This window comes from Tachysurus fulvidraco, chromosome 18 (assembly GCF_022655615.1).
Source record: "Tachysurus fulvidraco isolate hzauxx_2018 chromosome 18, HZAU_PFXX_2.0, whole genome shotgun sequence".
In the NCBI taxonomy this organism is placed as follows: Eukaryota; Metazoa; Chordata; class Actinopteri; order Siluriformes; family Bagridae; genus Tachysurus; species Tachysurus fulvidraco.
The window spans coordinates 11,531,400-11,545,679 of NC_062535.1; the positions used below are offsets into that span (position 1 = coordinate 11,531,400).

A 14,280-nucleotide genomic window follows, 5' to 3' on the forward strand; every position below is an offset into this window, starting at 1 on the left:
GAGAGAACTCGCATTGTGGCATTCATAGGCAGACAGTGCAACCGCTAGCACCTCTGCATCGAGTTTCCCCTGTGCGCTCCAATCACTGTCCATGGAAAAGGGCTAATTCATATTTTAAGCGAAGGATTCCGTCAAGATTCCGATTCAACAAGTCATCAGAGAGTGGGAGAGCAAGAAAAGCACAAAAAAAGAGAGCAAGAAGGAATTGCAACAAGGAGGACAGGAGGAAGGAACTGAGAGACAGACATCACCTCTTGCGATCTACCCCTCAGTTAAAGGAGAGAGAGAAAGAGAGGACAGGAGGGAAAGACGGAAGCCGCTGGGATATTCGTTTTTTTCTTTCGTTTTGTTTTTTTCTTTTTTCTCATTGTGGTTCTTGGAGGCACATCTTCTTTTCAACTGTTTGCGCTCTCTATCATATGCCTCCTGATTTATTTCTCCATCTACATGGTGTACAATTTTGTCTACTTATGACACACACTGGAGCAGGGAAAGAAGGGGAGAGGGGCTTTTTTCCGTTCTTCCCTTTCATTCGCTTTCCTGTGGTCCTTGGTTCTGACTTTGCTCCGACTTCACTTCTCCATCAGTCCCTCCTTCCCATCTCCGGTCGGACCATCCCTCTTTCCATCCATCCTGCCCCCTCCAACAAAAAAACTCTGGCATTCAATGAATGAAAGTTGGACAGAATTCTTAAAAAAAGAGCAACTACAGTCTACCACATTCCTCTTCTTTTAGTTGTACCATCCCTTCTTTTTCCCCTCTTTTCCGTTTTTCCTTCCCTTGGTCCTCCACTACCTGTCCTTTCACATCACTCCTTTTTTTCCGGATGCTTTAAAGTTCCTCTAGGTAGGTTTAACGAACTTGTTTAGTGTCTGTCTGACCTGTTTGTCTGTGTGTGTACCTGTGTGTCCTCTATTTTACGTGTACATGAAACACACATTGACACACACACGTACATACACTTGCACATGCACACACTAAACAAACAGACGAAGGCGACCAGTATCTCTGCGCTTGTCTCATGCCATCCTTCCATCCTGTTTGCTTGCCCATCTCCAAACTCCCACCGTTTTTTCTGTCATCTGTTAAGTCAAGGCTCTCCAGTCCCTTGCCATTCTGTCCCTCCTGAACTACACATGCAGACATAAAAAAAAAGTCACCACATGTTAATTTCTACCATTTTCAGTACGCATCTTAAGTATATGTGTTGGACCTGAATGGATAACACCACACCCATGAAGTAAAAGCGTTTGATGTTGGTGCAATGTGAAGCAGTTTATTCATTAATTCAGCAGACCTTTTAGAAGACAAAACAAGGCTCGACTTCTTATTTACTGTGCAGTCATTTACTCAGAGACACAAAAATCTGCGTTGATATATTTATTTTATCATCACTCACAATGAATAAAGTGCACACTTAGACTTGGGAATGTTTATGGTTTGAACCAGTTTCCATGTTTATGTTGCGTAATCCCATCGGAATATTTGAAATAGGGATGTCATGGTGTGTGAAATCATATGATATGCGCTAATCCCACTTTCCATTAGCACTAACCGACAGTTAACAGTCAGTGATTTAGATGTTTAAGGTGTTTTTTGGTTTTTCTCTGCTTGTTGCGGTTCTCTGCTTCATAAAGTAGACAACACTATTTTCAAAATACTGAATACATTAACAACTGAACGAGCCACAGTAGGAAATATCCTCAGCATTTACATGTCAACACCAGACTTATTTAAGATTTCCTTAACTGCTATCTCACCCCCCCTTTTTTGAAATGATTTAAAGTTCTTCTTGCCCACTGGTTTTTATTTTACACCTTCCTCCTCTTTCACGGCCTTTTTCCTTCCCGGATTTAACCTACCACATTATAGATCTCTATTTATCGAGTGTTTAATTTTCATGTGTCACTTCTTCGTCTTTATTTTCTCTCACTCCTACATCTCGGGCCAGTCTACCACCTGAGGGACGAGCTCGCACTTCTCTGGCCTCGTCATTTTCTATCTCTCTTTCTCACCCTTGCTCTTTCTCACCATCTCCTTCGTACTTTCGCTCACAACTGAACCCCCCTTCCCCTTCCCCAACCCCTCAACCATCAGAAATCAGCTGACAAGCCAAAGCGCCACACTCCCAGATGGCACAGGAACAAACCCATTAGAGAATTAAAGGCAGATTTCTGACTCATTCACAAATTCACTCAGTTGGAGATTTCCAAGAACTTATATCCTTTCAAAACTTTATTGTGAACATTAATAAGTTGATTAGTAACATCTCAGCACAAGACTGTAAAACATACTACTAATTTCTTGAAATTGATTAAAACAGGGAGGGAAAATATATAGAAACCTTTTAATAGAAAATAAATGGAAGTCTTTAGAACGGCGTCAAACAAATTATATCTTAAATTTAATGCAAAAAAAAAAAACGTGAATTATTCCAAATGGAGAGCATAATAAAATTGTAAAGATCCCTCCCTTTCATCCATTTCTTGCTTGTACTCCCACATTTCTGTCTATTTTCTGGTTTATAGGTAGTTTTTTGCCATTTTGGGCATGTTCAAGCATTACAAGCCAGTTGAATTTACCCAAATTTACCCAAGATTCTTATATAGTCACATTGCAGCTCCTTCTTCCTACAGTACTTCACATTTTTCTTGAATTTCAAGGACATCGTTGGAAAACCCATGATTTGGCTCTATGGACATGTCAGTGGAGATTCTCTTGTGTTTTCTCTGTCCCATTTGTCCATCACCCAGATATCAGTGAGACACTTCAGAAAAGGTTGCAATGGTGAGTAACACAGGAAGACATGGTGCTACATACTCTTTTATTTTGTCTCCACTTGTGGCCTTTGTGGATATTGGTCAGGTGAAACATCTGGGTCCTTACAGGCTAAAAAAAAAAGAATCATCTAATCCTTCAATTTAATAGGAAAGTTAAAGTTAATCGTTTAAAATATAAAACTGGCCGTCAGTAGCCTGTTGCATCAATTTCACCCACCCAGTTGTATGGTCAACAACCCAACAATTGTTTTTAATATTCTTGAGGGTGGCTTCGTAGCAGTGAATATTTTCCTTAGCACTACTCTGTGAGGATGCAAAAAAAAATACTTGGATGCACACAGATTACACTGCATGTGGGCATGGATATGGACATCTCTCAGCATGTGCAGAGAATTTGTCAAAGTTTTAAGGAATGCTTTGAATGTGGAGAGAAGTTATTAAGGAATATAATTTATCACCATGCTATTTTTAAATACCCCTAGCCAAGACAAGCCAGCTCAAATTTTGTTCATCTACCATCCTACAGAATCCAACTAAAGCATCCAAAAATGAAAATGCATCCCATTTTGTCTACATATCATTCATTCAAAACATCTGGCCTACTTCAGCTTCAGCTTGACTAAAAGATTACGTGCAAGAAAACAATGTAGGCTGCTAGTGTCACCTACTGTATGAACTTAAAGTGAAGCCAAGTGAAGCAGTGAGTTGGTGTGTGTATAGAATAAAACACAATGGTGTGTGTTGTTATAGGGAAATAATCATCAACAGGGTGGCGTGAGACAATCTGATACGAAGCGGAATTGTTCTTTGCACCCCAAAGACGATTATTTTCCAGAAACAGCACGTCCTTACGTGTTTTATTGCTCTTATACCACAGCAGTATCTCAATCCTTACCTTTTTAAAAATGTATTAAAAAACAAAATGCATATAGTGATGCACTATAAGTGAACATTTTCCCTAACCAGCCTTTTATTTCTTTTCTTTTCTCTTCTTTTCATTTCTTTTTTTTTTAACTTAAGAAAAAACATGCAGCTTGTCATGTTAGCAGCCAGCGCAAGCAAAGGCCTCTGTTGTGAAGACTCTTACTGACCTTTACAAAGTGTGGACACAGAAAACCTCGATCTATAAATGTTAAACGATGGACAGCTTCCCCATTTCAAGGGTTATACGGCTTTCTTTCTTTCTCTCTCTCTCTCTCTCTCTCTCTCTCTCTCTCTCTCTCTCTCTCTCTCTCTCTCTCTCTCTTTCTCACTCTCTTTTTTTTAAATAACGACAACAAATTTTTACGTTTTAATCTATTTATCATTAGATTTAAATCATGTGCATCATCCACCATACACAGTCCCTGTGACTGAGTCGTTACTATAGAAACAACATCATAGAACAGAGTGTGTTAATATAAACCTGGGATTTGAATTATAACCATGTTACAGCTCACGAATCCTCACGTTCCTAATAAAGAATTTACCAGAGCTGTGGTATAAAACAGACTATTGCAGATTGAAGCTTTCTAACCTGCTGTTTATTGTAGTTATTGCATATATCGTGCAACGTCACATCATTAACACTGCGTTCAGTCGAGTCGTCTGACTTGTTTTATGACTCAGTGCGAAAGTGGCAAATGTGTTCATCCCAGCAGAACAACCTAAAATGGGTGTCAGAAGAAAAATTAACCATTTTGTGTTAAAGCTTCGCTCACATTCACAGCTCAGAGCACGAACCCTTAATGTACACCAGAGATGACAAATGACTCTTTTTTTTTCTTTCTTTCTTTTCTTCATTCTTTCTTGTAGTGATGCAATAAGAAGCAGTGGAGGATGCAGGTGGGGATCTTCAGAGAGATCTGACCGACAGCCAGAGACCTTCTCCGGTGAAGATCTAAATACATATCTGTTCTTCTTCAAAAAGAGTATCATTCTAAGATACAAAGAAAGAAACCAAAAGGACAGAATTCACCGTCAGCTGCTCGCAAACTTTCATTTATCGGCTCACTAGAGTGTTGACCCGTCATTTTTTTTTCTTTCTTTTTTGTTTTTGTTTTTAAGAAGATGATGCCACCAGAGACATAAGCCTCAGGAGTGCTATCCAGAGCATTTAAATGCATTTTTGTATGTCCATTTTTACTAAACAAGACAAACATTTGTAGTTAAATATTTTATTTATCATTTACTGATCTGATTTGTGAGTTAGACAGAGCAGCTTTTTTCTTTGGTCATTGGACTCAAATAATCTGGATCTACAGATCAATCTAGGGTCCATCCAGAACCATTTTCCTTTTACACCAATCCTTCCTTCCTTCCTTTCTGTGGTCACCCTTGTGCTGCTTTATCCATTTGTCATCCCTCCATCTGAGGCTATGAGAGGAAGAGAGGAGACCCAGCTCAAACCATCATGCCAGAGTTGAGCAGAGAGGATGGCAGTTGGGCTGGCAATGTTCAAGGTAGGAATTCTTTCTTTCTTTCTTTCTTTCTTTCTTTCTTTCTTTCTTTCTTTCTTTCTTTCTTTCTTTCTTTACCAAATTTTGCAAATGTTTGACAGATGTGTGTGTGTGTGTGTGTGTGTGTGTGTGTGTGTGTGTGTGTGTGTGTGTGTGTGTGTGTGTTTGAGACAAACAAACTGAATTTTGTATTAAAAAAAGAGGAACATCAAAAGTTTCATCAGAAGTTTTTTTAGGTTGCTGATAGTGGTGTGTGATTTGTGTGTGTGTTAAATACTTAAAATAATTCTAAAAACACCACCACCACTTTCACTGTTTCATTGCTGTAATTGTTTGTTGTATACGTTGATGTGTGTGTGTGTGTGTGTGTGTGTGTGTGTGTGTGTGTGTGTGTGTGTGTGTGTGTGTGTGTGTGTGTGTGCAGAAGAATAGAAATCTCCCAAACCTCATGCTCCCCAAACTACACTTTGTCTTGCTGCCTTTTTCCAGGTTTGAGTAATGAATCTAGAGTCTTGTCCAGATATTTTAACAAAGTAGGTTAACAAGAAGAAAATGAAAGAGAAAGAGGGATGTAATAAATGAGCGAAACACACGCTGGATTTTCTTCCTTGTTTTCTTTTTTTCAGTACTAATAAAACTCATGTATAGTGAGAGAGGTGAGTAACGACTCATCAGCCAGCCTTAAACGTTTGATAACGTGTGTGTCTCTGTCTTCGGACTCGTCTTTACTTATTAACGTAAGGTGACGGATTTGTTTTGCCCTTGTTCTAAAGGGTCAGAAAAACTGCCAGTCACAACCGTCCTTGATTGACAATACCAGAGGGATTAAGGAAAAGAGAGTGAAAATGTCTTTCAAATCTTTCACTGCATTACTCTGAGAATCTGGTGGCGTGGCAACGAAGGTGCAGTTGGCATGGCAACTGAACACTGGGACACCACAGAGACCTTGCGTGACATAACCGTTTCTGGTTCTTAACTGTTTTGGTGAAATTTGTCAGACATTTTGTTGCGGTTATGAGGATGAATTTTTGTGCAACGTAGAAAAACCAAGTGACACAGCACTCGATTAATGCCGACATTTTCTGCAATGCAATCAAGCTGAATTAAGGATTTGCATTGGCATTTGTTGTATGGCACTTGAATTGATTATTTCCTAGCCTGTCGATTTTTTTTCCCTCTTCTGACTTCAGTCCACATTGGTGGCATTACTCAGGGCTCATATAGGGTCAATATAAAGCTCCAGTTTACACTTCATCAAGAAATATAACACCTGCTTTGTTTTGTTTGTAAAATATATATACAAATAATTTAAACCAAAATTCAACAATTGTACAGGTTGTGCTAGTGTGTTTTAAAAGAGCATTTTATTCTTATTAAATCAAGCTGAATCTAATAACGTAGACAAGTAAAAGCTTGTAGTGAAAGCACTTAGCGTGCACATGGATGTGTTCACACAGTGCACTTACCTGTGTTATGGTTTATCCCTTCATTAGTGTGCACCTCTCTACCTTCAAAACATTTGGCTTCGTTTCTTGTGGTACAAGGACGAGGTCCAGCTCACACAGGGTCTTTCTGACAGTGCTTTATTATAATGGCTTCTGAATCCATTGTGCACGATGCTAGTAAATATGTTTCAGCATGGTTTGTTGTAATGTTTTTTAATTGCTATCGGACATTTGTTCGAGAACAACAGATCTATCACAGGCTTTTGGCGGCTGGCTATCGACTTTATTCGGCTTTAGTTCACCGAGATGTAAAAACAGAAAGAATAAAACGATCGTTTATTCGAATCATCGGCCGTCCTCCTTGTGATAATTTCCACATAATCTTTTAGAAAGAACTATTAAAAAAACGTGTTTTGTATCTTCAAATTTACTACTCGGTTTATTTCATTTCTACATTTCTGCCTTTGTTGTATGTAGATTTTATTTCAGGCCAATTTCCTTTAATATGTTACTAATATGTTTCCATTAAGCCTTATTATTTTGAAGCACACTCACCCTGAAATGTTTTGAGAACCTTATTAAAAACTCTCATTGACTATATTGAGAACATTAATATCTGGATGGTTAATCATGTTTTCTTTCTATTAAAACAAAACAAGCAATGCTTTTGTTTGATATTTGTACATTTTCTGATAAAATTTGTTCAAGGAATTAGAGATTTTTGATTTAGATCTAAAATCGAACGTTACTTTTGTTATTTAGTTTTCACAATGTTCTTTGTTTGCTTATTAACTGGATTATATTATTATACCTCGGTGCTAGTTAGTCATTTCCATCCCACCTACAATTAGTCCAAAATGCCACTGTGTGACTATTGACAGTTTTCCAAGAAAAGAGAAGATATGACTCAGGTTCTAGCTTCCCTCCTGGTTTTTCATTTCATTTCAGGATTCAGTCTAAGGTTTTATTATATGCTTTAAATTATCCCAGATGCTTATTCTTTTTTATACTGGCAGTTTATTCTGTCCATTCACTTTCTCTAGCTCGCTCTTGTCCTTCAGTCTGTGTTAACGCTTAACGGTGTTCATGCTCTTAAAATAGCAACACTGAGGCTTTAGGAATAATCTTCCCATTTACCTCGGGAGCATCGTCACAGTTTAAACTCTTTAAGTTTCGGCTCGTTCTTATTTTCAGGCTTGTTGTATGTATGCTCGATGACATACAGTACGCGTGCATGCTAAATGGATTTCTTGTGTTTTGACGATCAAATGAAATTTATTAAGCATTCTGATGATCGTGTCATTAAATGTACTAAGTACCTAAAATTGACTTTCTGTCTTCATTAAGAAGCCCCCTATTCTGATGCGTAGCACCCAGTCATTGCCCTATGAGTCCTGCTCTAACGCTGACTGAACAGCAGACATTGCTGGTGTTTACCTCATTAGCTTAAACTGTTTGGTGTGTGATGATGCATGTAAGTGTCTGTGTGTTAGTTTCCCTGATTGTGAGAGACAGAGATAACCTGTTCTCTCTTGATCGATGGAGTATGTGTCTGTGTCAGCAGGGGAGATGGACTGATAGACACGAAGGTCATTATCCACAACAACTGGGCTCATCCAAGCGAACAGAACAACATTGACCAACCTATTAAGGGGATTTAGGTTAGACTGTGTGTGAGTGTGTGTGTGTGTGTGTGTGTGTGTGTGTGTGTGTGTGTGTGTGTGTGTGTGTGTGTGTGTGTGTGTGTCTGTGCGCTTCTGTACAGGTTGTGCTAGTGTGTTTTAAAAGAGCATTTTCTTATCAAATCAAGCTGAATCTAATAACATAGACAAGTAAAAGCTTGTAGTGAAATCACTTAGCGTGCACATGGATGTGTTCACACAGTGCACTTACCTGTGTTATGGTTTATCCCTTCATTAGTGTGCACCTCTCTACCTTCAAAACAATTAGAAGAACATTTGGCTTCGTTTCTTGTGGTACAAGGACGAGGTCCAGCTCACACAGGGTCTTTCTGACAGTGCTTTATTATAATGGCTTCTGAATCCATTGTGCACGATGCTAGTAAATATGTTTCAGCATGGTTTGTTGTAATGTTTTTTAATTGCTATCGGACATTTGTTCAAGAACAACAGATCTATCACAGGCTTTTGGCGGCTGGCTATCGACTTTATTCGGCTTTAGTTCACCGAAATGTAATAGTTTCAGTGATTATTTCAGATTTAAATTATTCTTTTGAATTGTTAATGTACTATCGGTCTCTGGATTAGGACCTTACACAAGGCTGTAGTGGGAAAGATGACACCTTGTCCGAAAAGACAAAAAATGTATCTGTTAATTCATATATAAAGAATGAAACACAGTAAGTTATAATAAAATGATGAATGATGAGATGGTACTGTACGATGGGGCAATACACAAAGTAGGGTTACTGTTTCTACTCCAAAGATAATGTTCTTATAACAGCTCATAGTAGAGAGATTTAAGGAATTATGTACATTTTATCCATTTAAAGTAACATGTAATGTTGGAGGACATGTTGATAAATAAAATCGGGACTTAAAGGGACCACTTTACTAACAATAAAACTCAATGTGGTTAAAATATTCTTAAAAAATAGAAGTTGCGTTGTAGATCCTGTCACCATATAAACATTACCACTAAACATGTTCAGAAGCCATACCCTGCACTGCATTATGACACAGTGTTTAAATAATGAAGCTATAAGTCATGCAGTATCTGCAGGCCTGCCATGAGTCACCTTTGGTAAGTTAATGACATACTGTTTTGTTTAGGCTGTTACATTCAATATAAGCACATCTGATTTCTGCCACTATTTTGGAGATTCTGTTTCACTGATTTTTCATTAACTCTCATTTTCCAAGTGTCCATTGCTTTGTGTCAGTGAGTTTCTGACTGCGTGAGACACAGAGTTTGGCACATATCGTCATGAGTTCTGACATTGTTCGGTTATATAGCACTAGTATACCAGGACAAAATCTCAAAAACATTTAATTTGCTTGTGTTATCTATTTGTTCATTTAGAGCATTGGTTAGTTACACCTAGTGGTTAAGGTGTAGGGCTTATGATCAGATGGTTACGTGTTTGAATGTCAGATGCACCAAGCTGTCACTGCTGGGCTCCTCAGCAAGGCCCTTAACCCTCAGTTGTATAAGATATGAGAAAATTGTTAGTTGTTCTGGGGAAATTGGGCTTTATTTTGGGGAATTTATGGTTCACTGGTTAAGAAGACAGTGATTAGTTTCCAGAGTTGGAACCAGTCACACGAGTGAGGTGCTTAAACAGCCTTACATTTCAAAGTAAAGCCCTTCTGAATAAAGTGAATGTAATTATTATTGTAATTAGTCATAGTTATATCCCATGGTAATATTTGTAGAATTAAAAACGATTCACTTCCATTGGTGGCCACAGATCAAAAGAACAATAAGTAAGATGCGTAAAGATGATTGGGAACATAATCACTTGTTGTAAAAATCCCAACTCAATATTACAATCAGTCAATAATTAATGTCCCAAACGACTTACTGCTGCTCCTGAGTGACCAGACTCCAGTTAAACCTGAGCGAGTGTTTGAGAGTGTGATTAGGAATAGACCAAATATTTCTTGATATCCATGTGTTGATGTTCATTTGGACTTAACTAGGAGAACAGCTTGCTAATTAATTACCCATGACCTTTGGGGAAAGCAGGAGCGGGTGTGATCCCATTTGATTGGTGGAGGTAGAAGCAGGCCATCACCAAAGAAGGGAAAGGAAGGGAAAGGAAAGGTCCTTCACCCAAAAACCTACTTCTCAAGCCTGACGAGTAAGCCTGTATTATAATAATGTGCATCTATGTGGACTAATTACGTATGTATGTGTGATTGATCCTAAATATTCTTCTGCCTTACTGGGTGTGTGTGTGTGTGTGTGTGTGTGTGTGTGTGTGTGTGTGTGTGCGCGCGCGTGCACACATGCATGCAGCAGCATTTTCATAGAGTCAGATTGGATTACCATGCCAACCCAGTCCTCTTCACTTCAAAACGCTCTGTGTGTGTGTGTGTGTGTGTGTGTGTGTGTGTGTGTGTGTGTGTGTGTGTGTGTGTGTGTGTGTGTGTGTGTGTGTGTGTGTGTGTGTGTGTGTGTGCATTTATGTTTGATTAAGTGTGTATGCGTTTATTTCTTTACATCACCCATGTTACAGTACAAGTCATCACTTAACACTTACAATCAGAAGAATTTGATCTGATTTAATTTTTCATTAAATAGAAATATTGCTTGTTGTGCTTTTTCTCCCAAGCTGCAGCTGAATTAATTTTTAGACCGGATAAAATTCGCGATGGGTTTTTTTTCGTTTAAACAAAGTGTTTGATGCATAATTTATCGATTTGCCAGGTAGAACAGACTAGAGATCGGGGTTTACTGAAGAAATGTTTGTGTTTGCTCCGGAAATAATTGAACACACAGACAAAAGGCAGCAGTAAGCATGCGTACATTTACAGATATACAAATCAAACACAACCCCAGCATATGTAGTCAACCTTTACCAACTAACAGACACAAACTCAATGATCTATTCTTAGGAGATTTTGGCCTCTTGTTCATTTTGCCTTCATTTCACCAATCATTTGGTTTCAGGTTAGTTTTAGTGTTAGGACTCTAGTGTTAGGAATTTTACTCATCATTAATCTTGGCCAAAAAGTTAATGACTGAACTGAAACACAATTTTACCAAACAAATTAAACCACCATCATGATCCGATTACAAAATACATATATATATATATATGCTGGGTTTCTCTTTGCTATCACTGGAGATTCAGTAACAAGTCTTTCTTGTTGCATTTAGCTTTCAAGTGCGTCACATAATTCTTCTAACATCCCTTAAGAGAAACAGAATAAAACAAGAAAGAATCATTACATTGTTTTTCTAAAGGTTTAAGAAGACAAATTCTAAAAAAGCCTTGATTTTCTTTACAACTGCACCTGCTGTTTAGTTTACTGAGTCAGTGCTGTTTTTTTTTAGTTGCAATCAAATTAAAACCCCATTTAAGTAAAAGCGGATTGAAATCTCTTCTCCAAATAGGTCTGTGCTCCAAAAAGGTCTCTGCTGCACCCCAGGCTGTTGTTCCACTTACTTGTCAGATAGCTGAAGTGCAGTAATGTTCAGGCGTGTGTTATGTCTGAGGCTATATAAAGAGTTTCACATACAACATACAACAGCTAGCTTCACCTAAACGTCTGCCAGGGCTTCAGAGTGTAGAAAGGATGAACGGCAACAGGTCAGATCAACGTAATCTTCCCGAAGGCATAAATAATCTTTTCCCCATTGGTCCATTAAACTGCTCTACACCAGAAAGACTCTAGTGGATGAAGCAGTAGATCTTTTTAGTTCTAACAGTATTTTAAACAAAGTGTATGATGTCAGCAGCCATTTTATAAAAACCAGAATAAATACAGTGTCGATCTGTTTAGTGCTAGTAAAATGATTAAGCGTAAAATACTAAAAGCACAGCAATTTTTAATTTAATAGTAAACATAAAGTGTTTGTTTGTCTTGATGATAAATCATACTGAAAAGGTTTGAATCATTTATTAAACAACACAATTATGCAATTTGTTTGATGACAGGAGACAAAATGTCATTCCATCATCACAGGCCTGGTCCAATAGTGTTTGTGTGTGTGTGTGTGTGTGTGTGTGTGTGTGTGTGTGTGTGTGTGTGTGTGTGTGTGTGTGTGTGTGTGTGTGTGTGTGTGTGTGTGTGTGTGTGTGTGTGTGTCCATGTGCCAGTATGGTCTTGTAGTCTGTTTTTCCGGCTGGTCAGATGAATACTATTTGTGGTGAACAAACTCTAAAGAACAAGTCCCGCCCCTTAGGGCCAACTTTTCTGCACTGAAGCCAGTGAAGCCTCAGGGTTTAGACCATCTCTCATCCCCAGCCAATTAGGTCTTAGTCCTGGAACCGTTCTCTCATCTTCAGCCAATCAGGGAAATTAGGCCTTGGGCTTTGCACAAATGCATCCCTGATGATTGAGAGTGTGTCATCAAGTGGAACAGGAAGGGACGCTATATGAGATATAAGACACCACCACAAGGGAGAGTGTGTGTGTGTGTGTGTGTGTGTGTGTGTGTGTGTGTGTGTGTGTGTGTGTGTGTGTGTGTGTGTGTGTGTGTGTGTGTGTGTGTGTGTGTGTGTGTGTGTGTGTGTGTGTGTGTGTGTGTGTGTGTGTGTGTGTGTGTGATTTATGGTAGTTTTCTCCACTCTGTTAGTGACATTTAAGCAGTGATAACTCTCAGCAGGTGTTGAGTGAGAACGTCAGCGGTCTTAGGAACAGATAAATGGATGCTGCACTTACATAACTTGAAGCATCAGACTACTCTGAACACAAGAGTGGACTTTCTGATGTTGTGTTTGTTTGATTTTTTGATGCATTTAATGTACATCGGATGTACTGTATCATCCGTATGCAACAAGGAACATCTTGTTTTATCTACGCTACGACTTTTAAACCTAGATTTGTGTGTGTGGGCGTGTGTGCATGTGTGTGTTTACTTCACAGACACACAGGTTTTCTATATTGCTGTCACATGATGCTTTTGATGTCTCTCTCAGTTGTTCTACATATATGTATTGGTTACTAGGAGACACAAGGTTGTTAAATCTGCATGGCTGTATTAATATGGAGCTGTGTGTGTGTGTGTGTGTGTGTGTGTGTGTGTGTGTGTGTGTGTGTGTGTGTGTGTGTGTGTGTGTGTGTTAGAGAGAGTGTAGGAAGGCTCATTTGAATGGTTGCTATGGTTACAAACTGCTGCTAAACTGAAAGGCAAAAGCAAGTGGTGCATCTCTGCGTTTTCTGATTTTTGTTTCATTCTTAAACAATTTTCTTCTCTAAAAAATCATCTGTCATTTTTTTACATGTGTTTTTGTCATGAATTGATTTATTATTATTATTATTATTATTATTATTATTATTATTATTATTATTTAGCCCTCTAATCCTTATTATTACTTCTATCTTTTTATGCCTTTTGACTATTTCTCATTTCGTTGTGTTATTAATTAAACTCTCATTTGGGCACAACATGTGCTAATTTCATTCTTCATGAGCCTTCACGTCTCTCTCTCTCTCTCTCTCTCTCTCTCTCTCTCTCTCTCTCTCTCTCTCTCTCTCTCTCTCTCTCTCTCTCTCTCTCTCTCTCTCTCTCTCTCTCTCTCTCTCTCTCTCTCTCTCTCTCTCTCTCTGTATCTCCTCACTGTTCTTTTCCTCCCACTCGCTCTCTTCTTCCCCACTTCCCTCGCTCCAGTCGTTCGTCTCCACAGAAGTGAACACATTTACAATTAGCATACGTACCTGCAATTAGCGCTGACAAACCTCCAATAATTATCCTGTAAGATCTGCCTTTCTTTTGGAGTAAACCCCCCACCTCCTACCCCAACCCCACCTCTTTGCCCCCCACTTATCTTCTCCCTCCCCTCTTCTCCTCATCGGCCCTGTAGCATGTGATGTGTTTACACCAGACGCTTCACTTGCTTCTCCTTAAAACCATTAAGAGAGGTATACTGCCCCCCCCACACATGCCACATTATCCATATGAGGACCTTCTATTGACATCATTATT

The 14,280-nt window shown here is 38.8% G+C and overlaps 1 protein-coding gene across 4 annotated transcripts in view; it reads left to right on the forward strand.

Annotated features, from left to right (window-relative positions):
* Positions 1–14,280, forward strand: part of grin2bb (glutamate receptor, ionotropic, N-methyl D-aspartate 2B, genome duplicate b) — a 99,612-nt gene continuing 85,332 nt past the window's right edge. For 2 of the 4 annotated variants that reach the window (XM_047803466.1, XM_047803467.1), the window contains exons 1-2: positions 2–846; positions 4,575–5,221. In XM_047803466.1, the coding sequence (XP_047659422.1) occupies positions 5,195–5,221 (27 nt within the window). In that variant the 5' untranslated portion in view covers positions 2–846; positions 4,575–5,194. Of the gene's footprint in view, positions 847–2,663; positions 2,788–4,574; positions 5,222–14,280 lie in introns of all 4 variants that reach the window. The other 2 variants (XM_047803465.1, XM_027156635.2) reach the window with 2 other exon arrangements.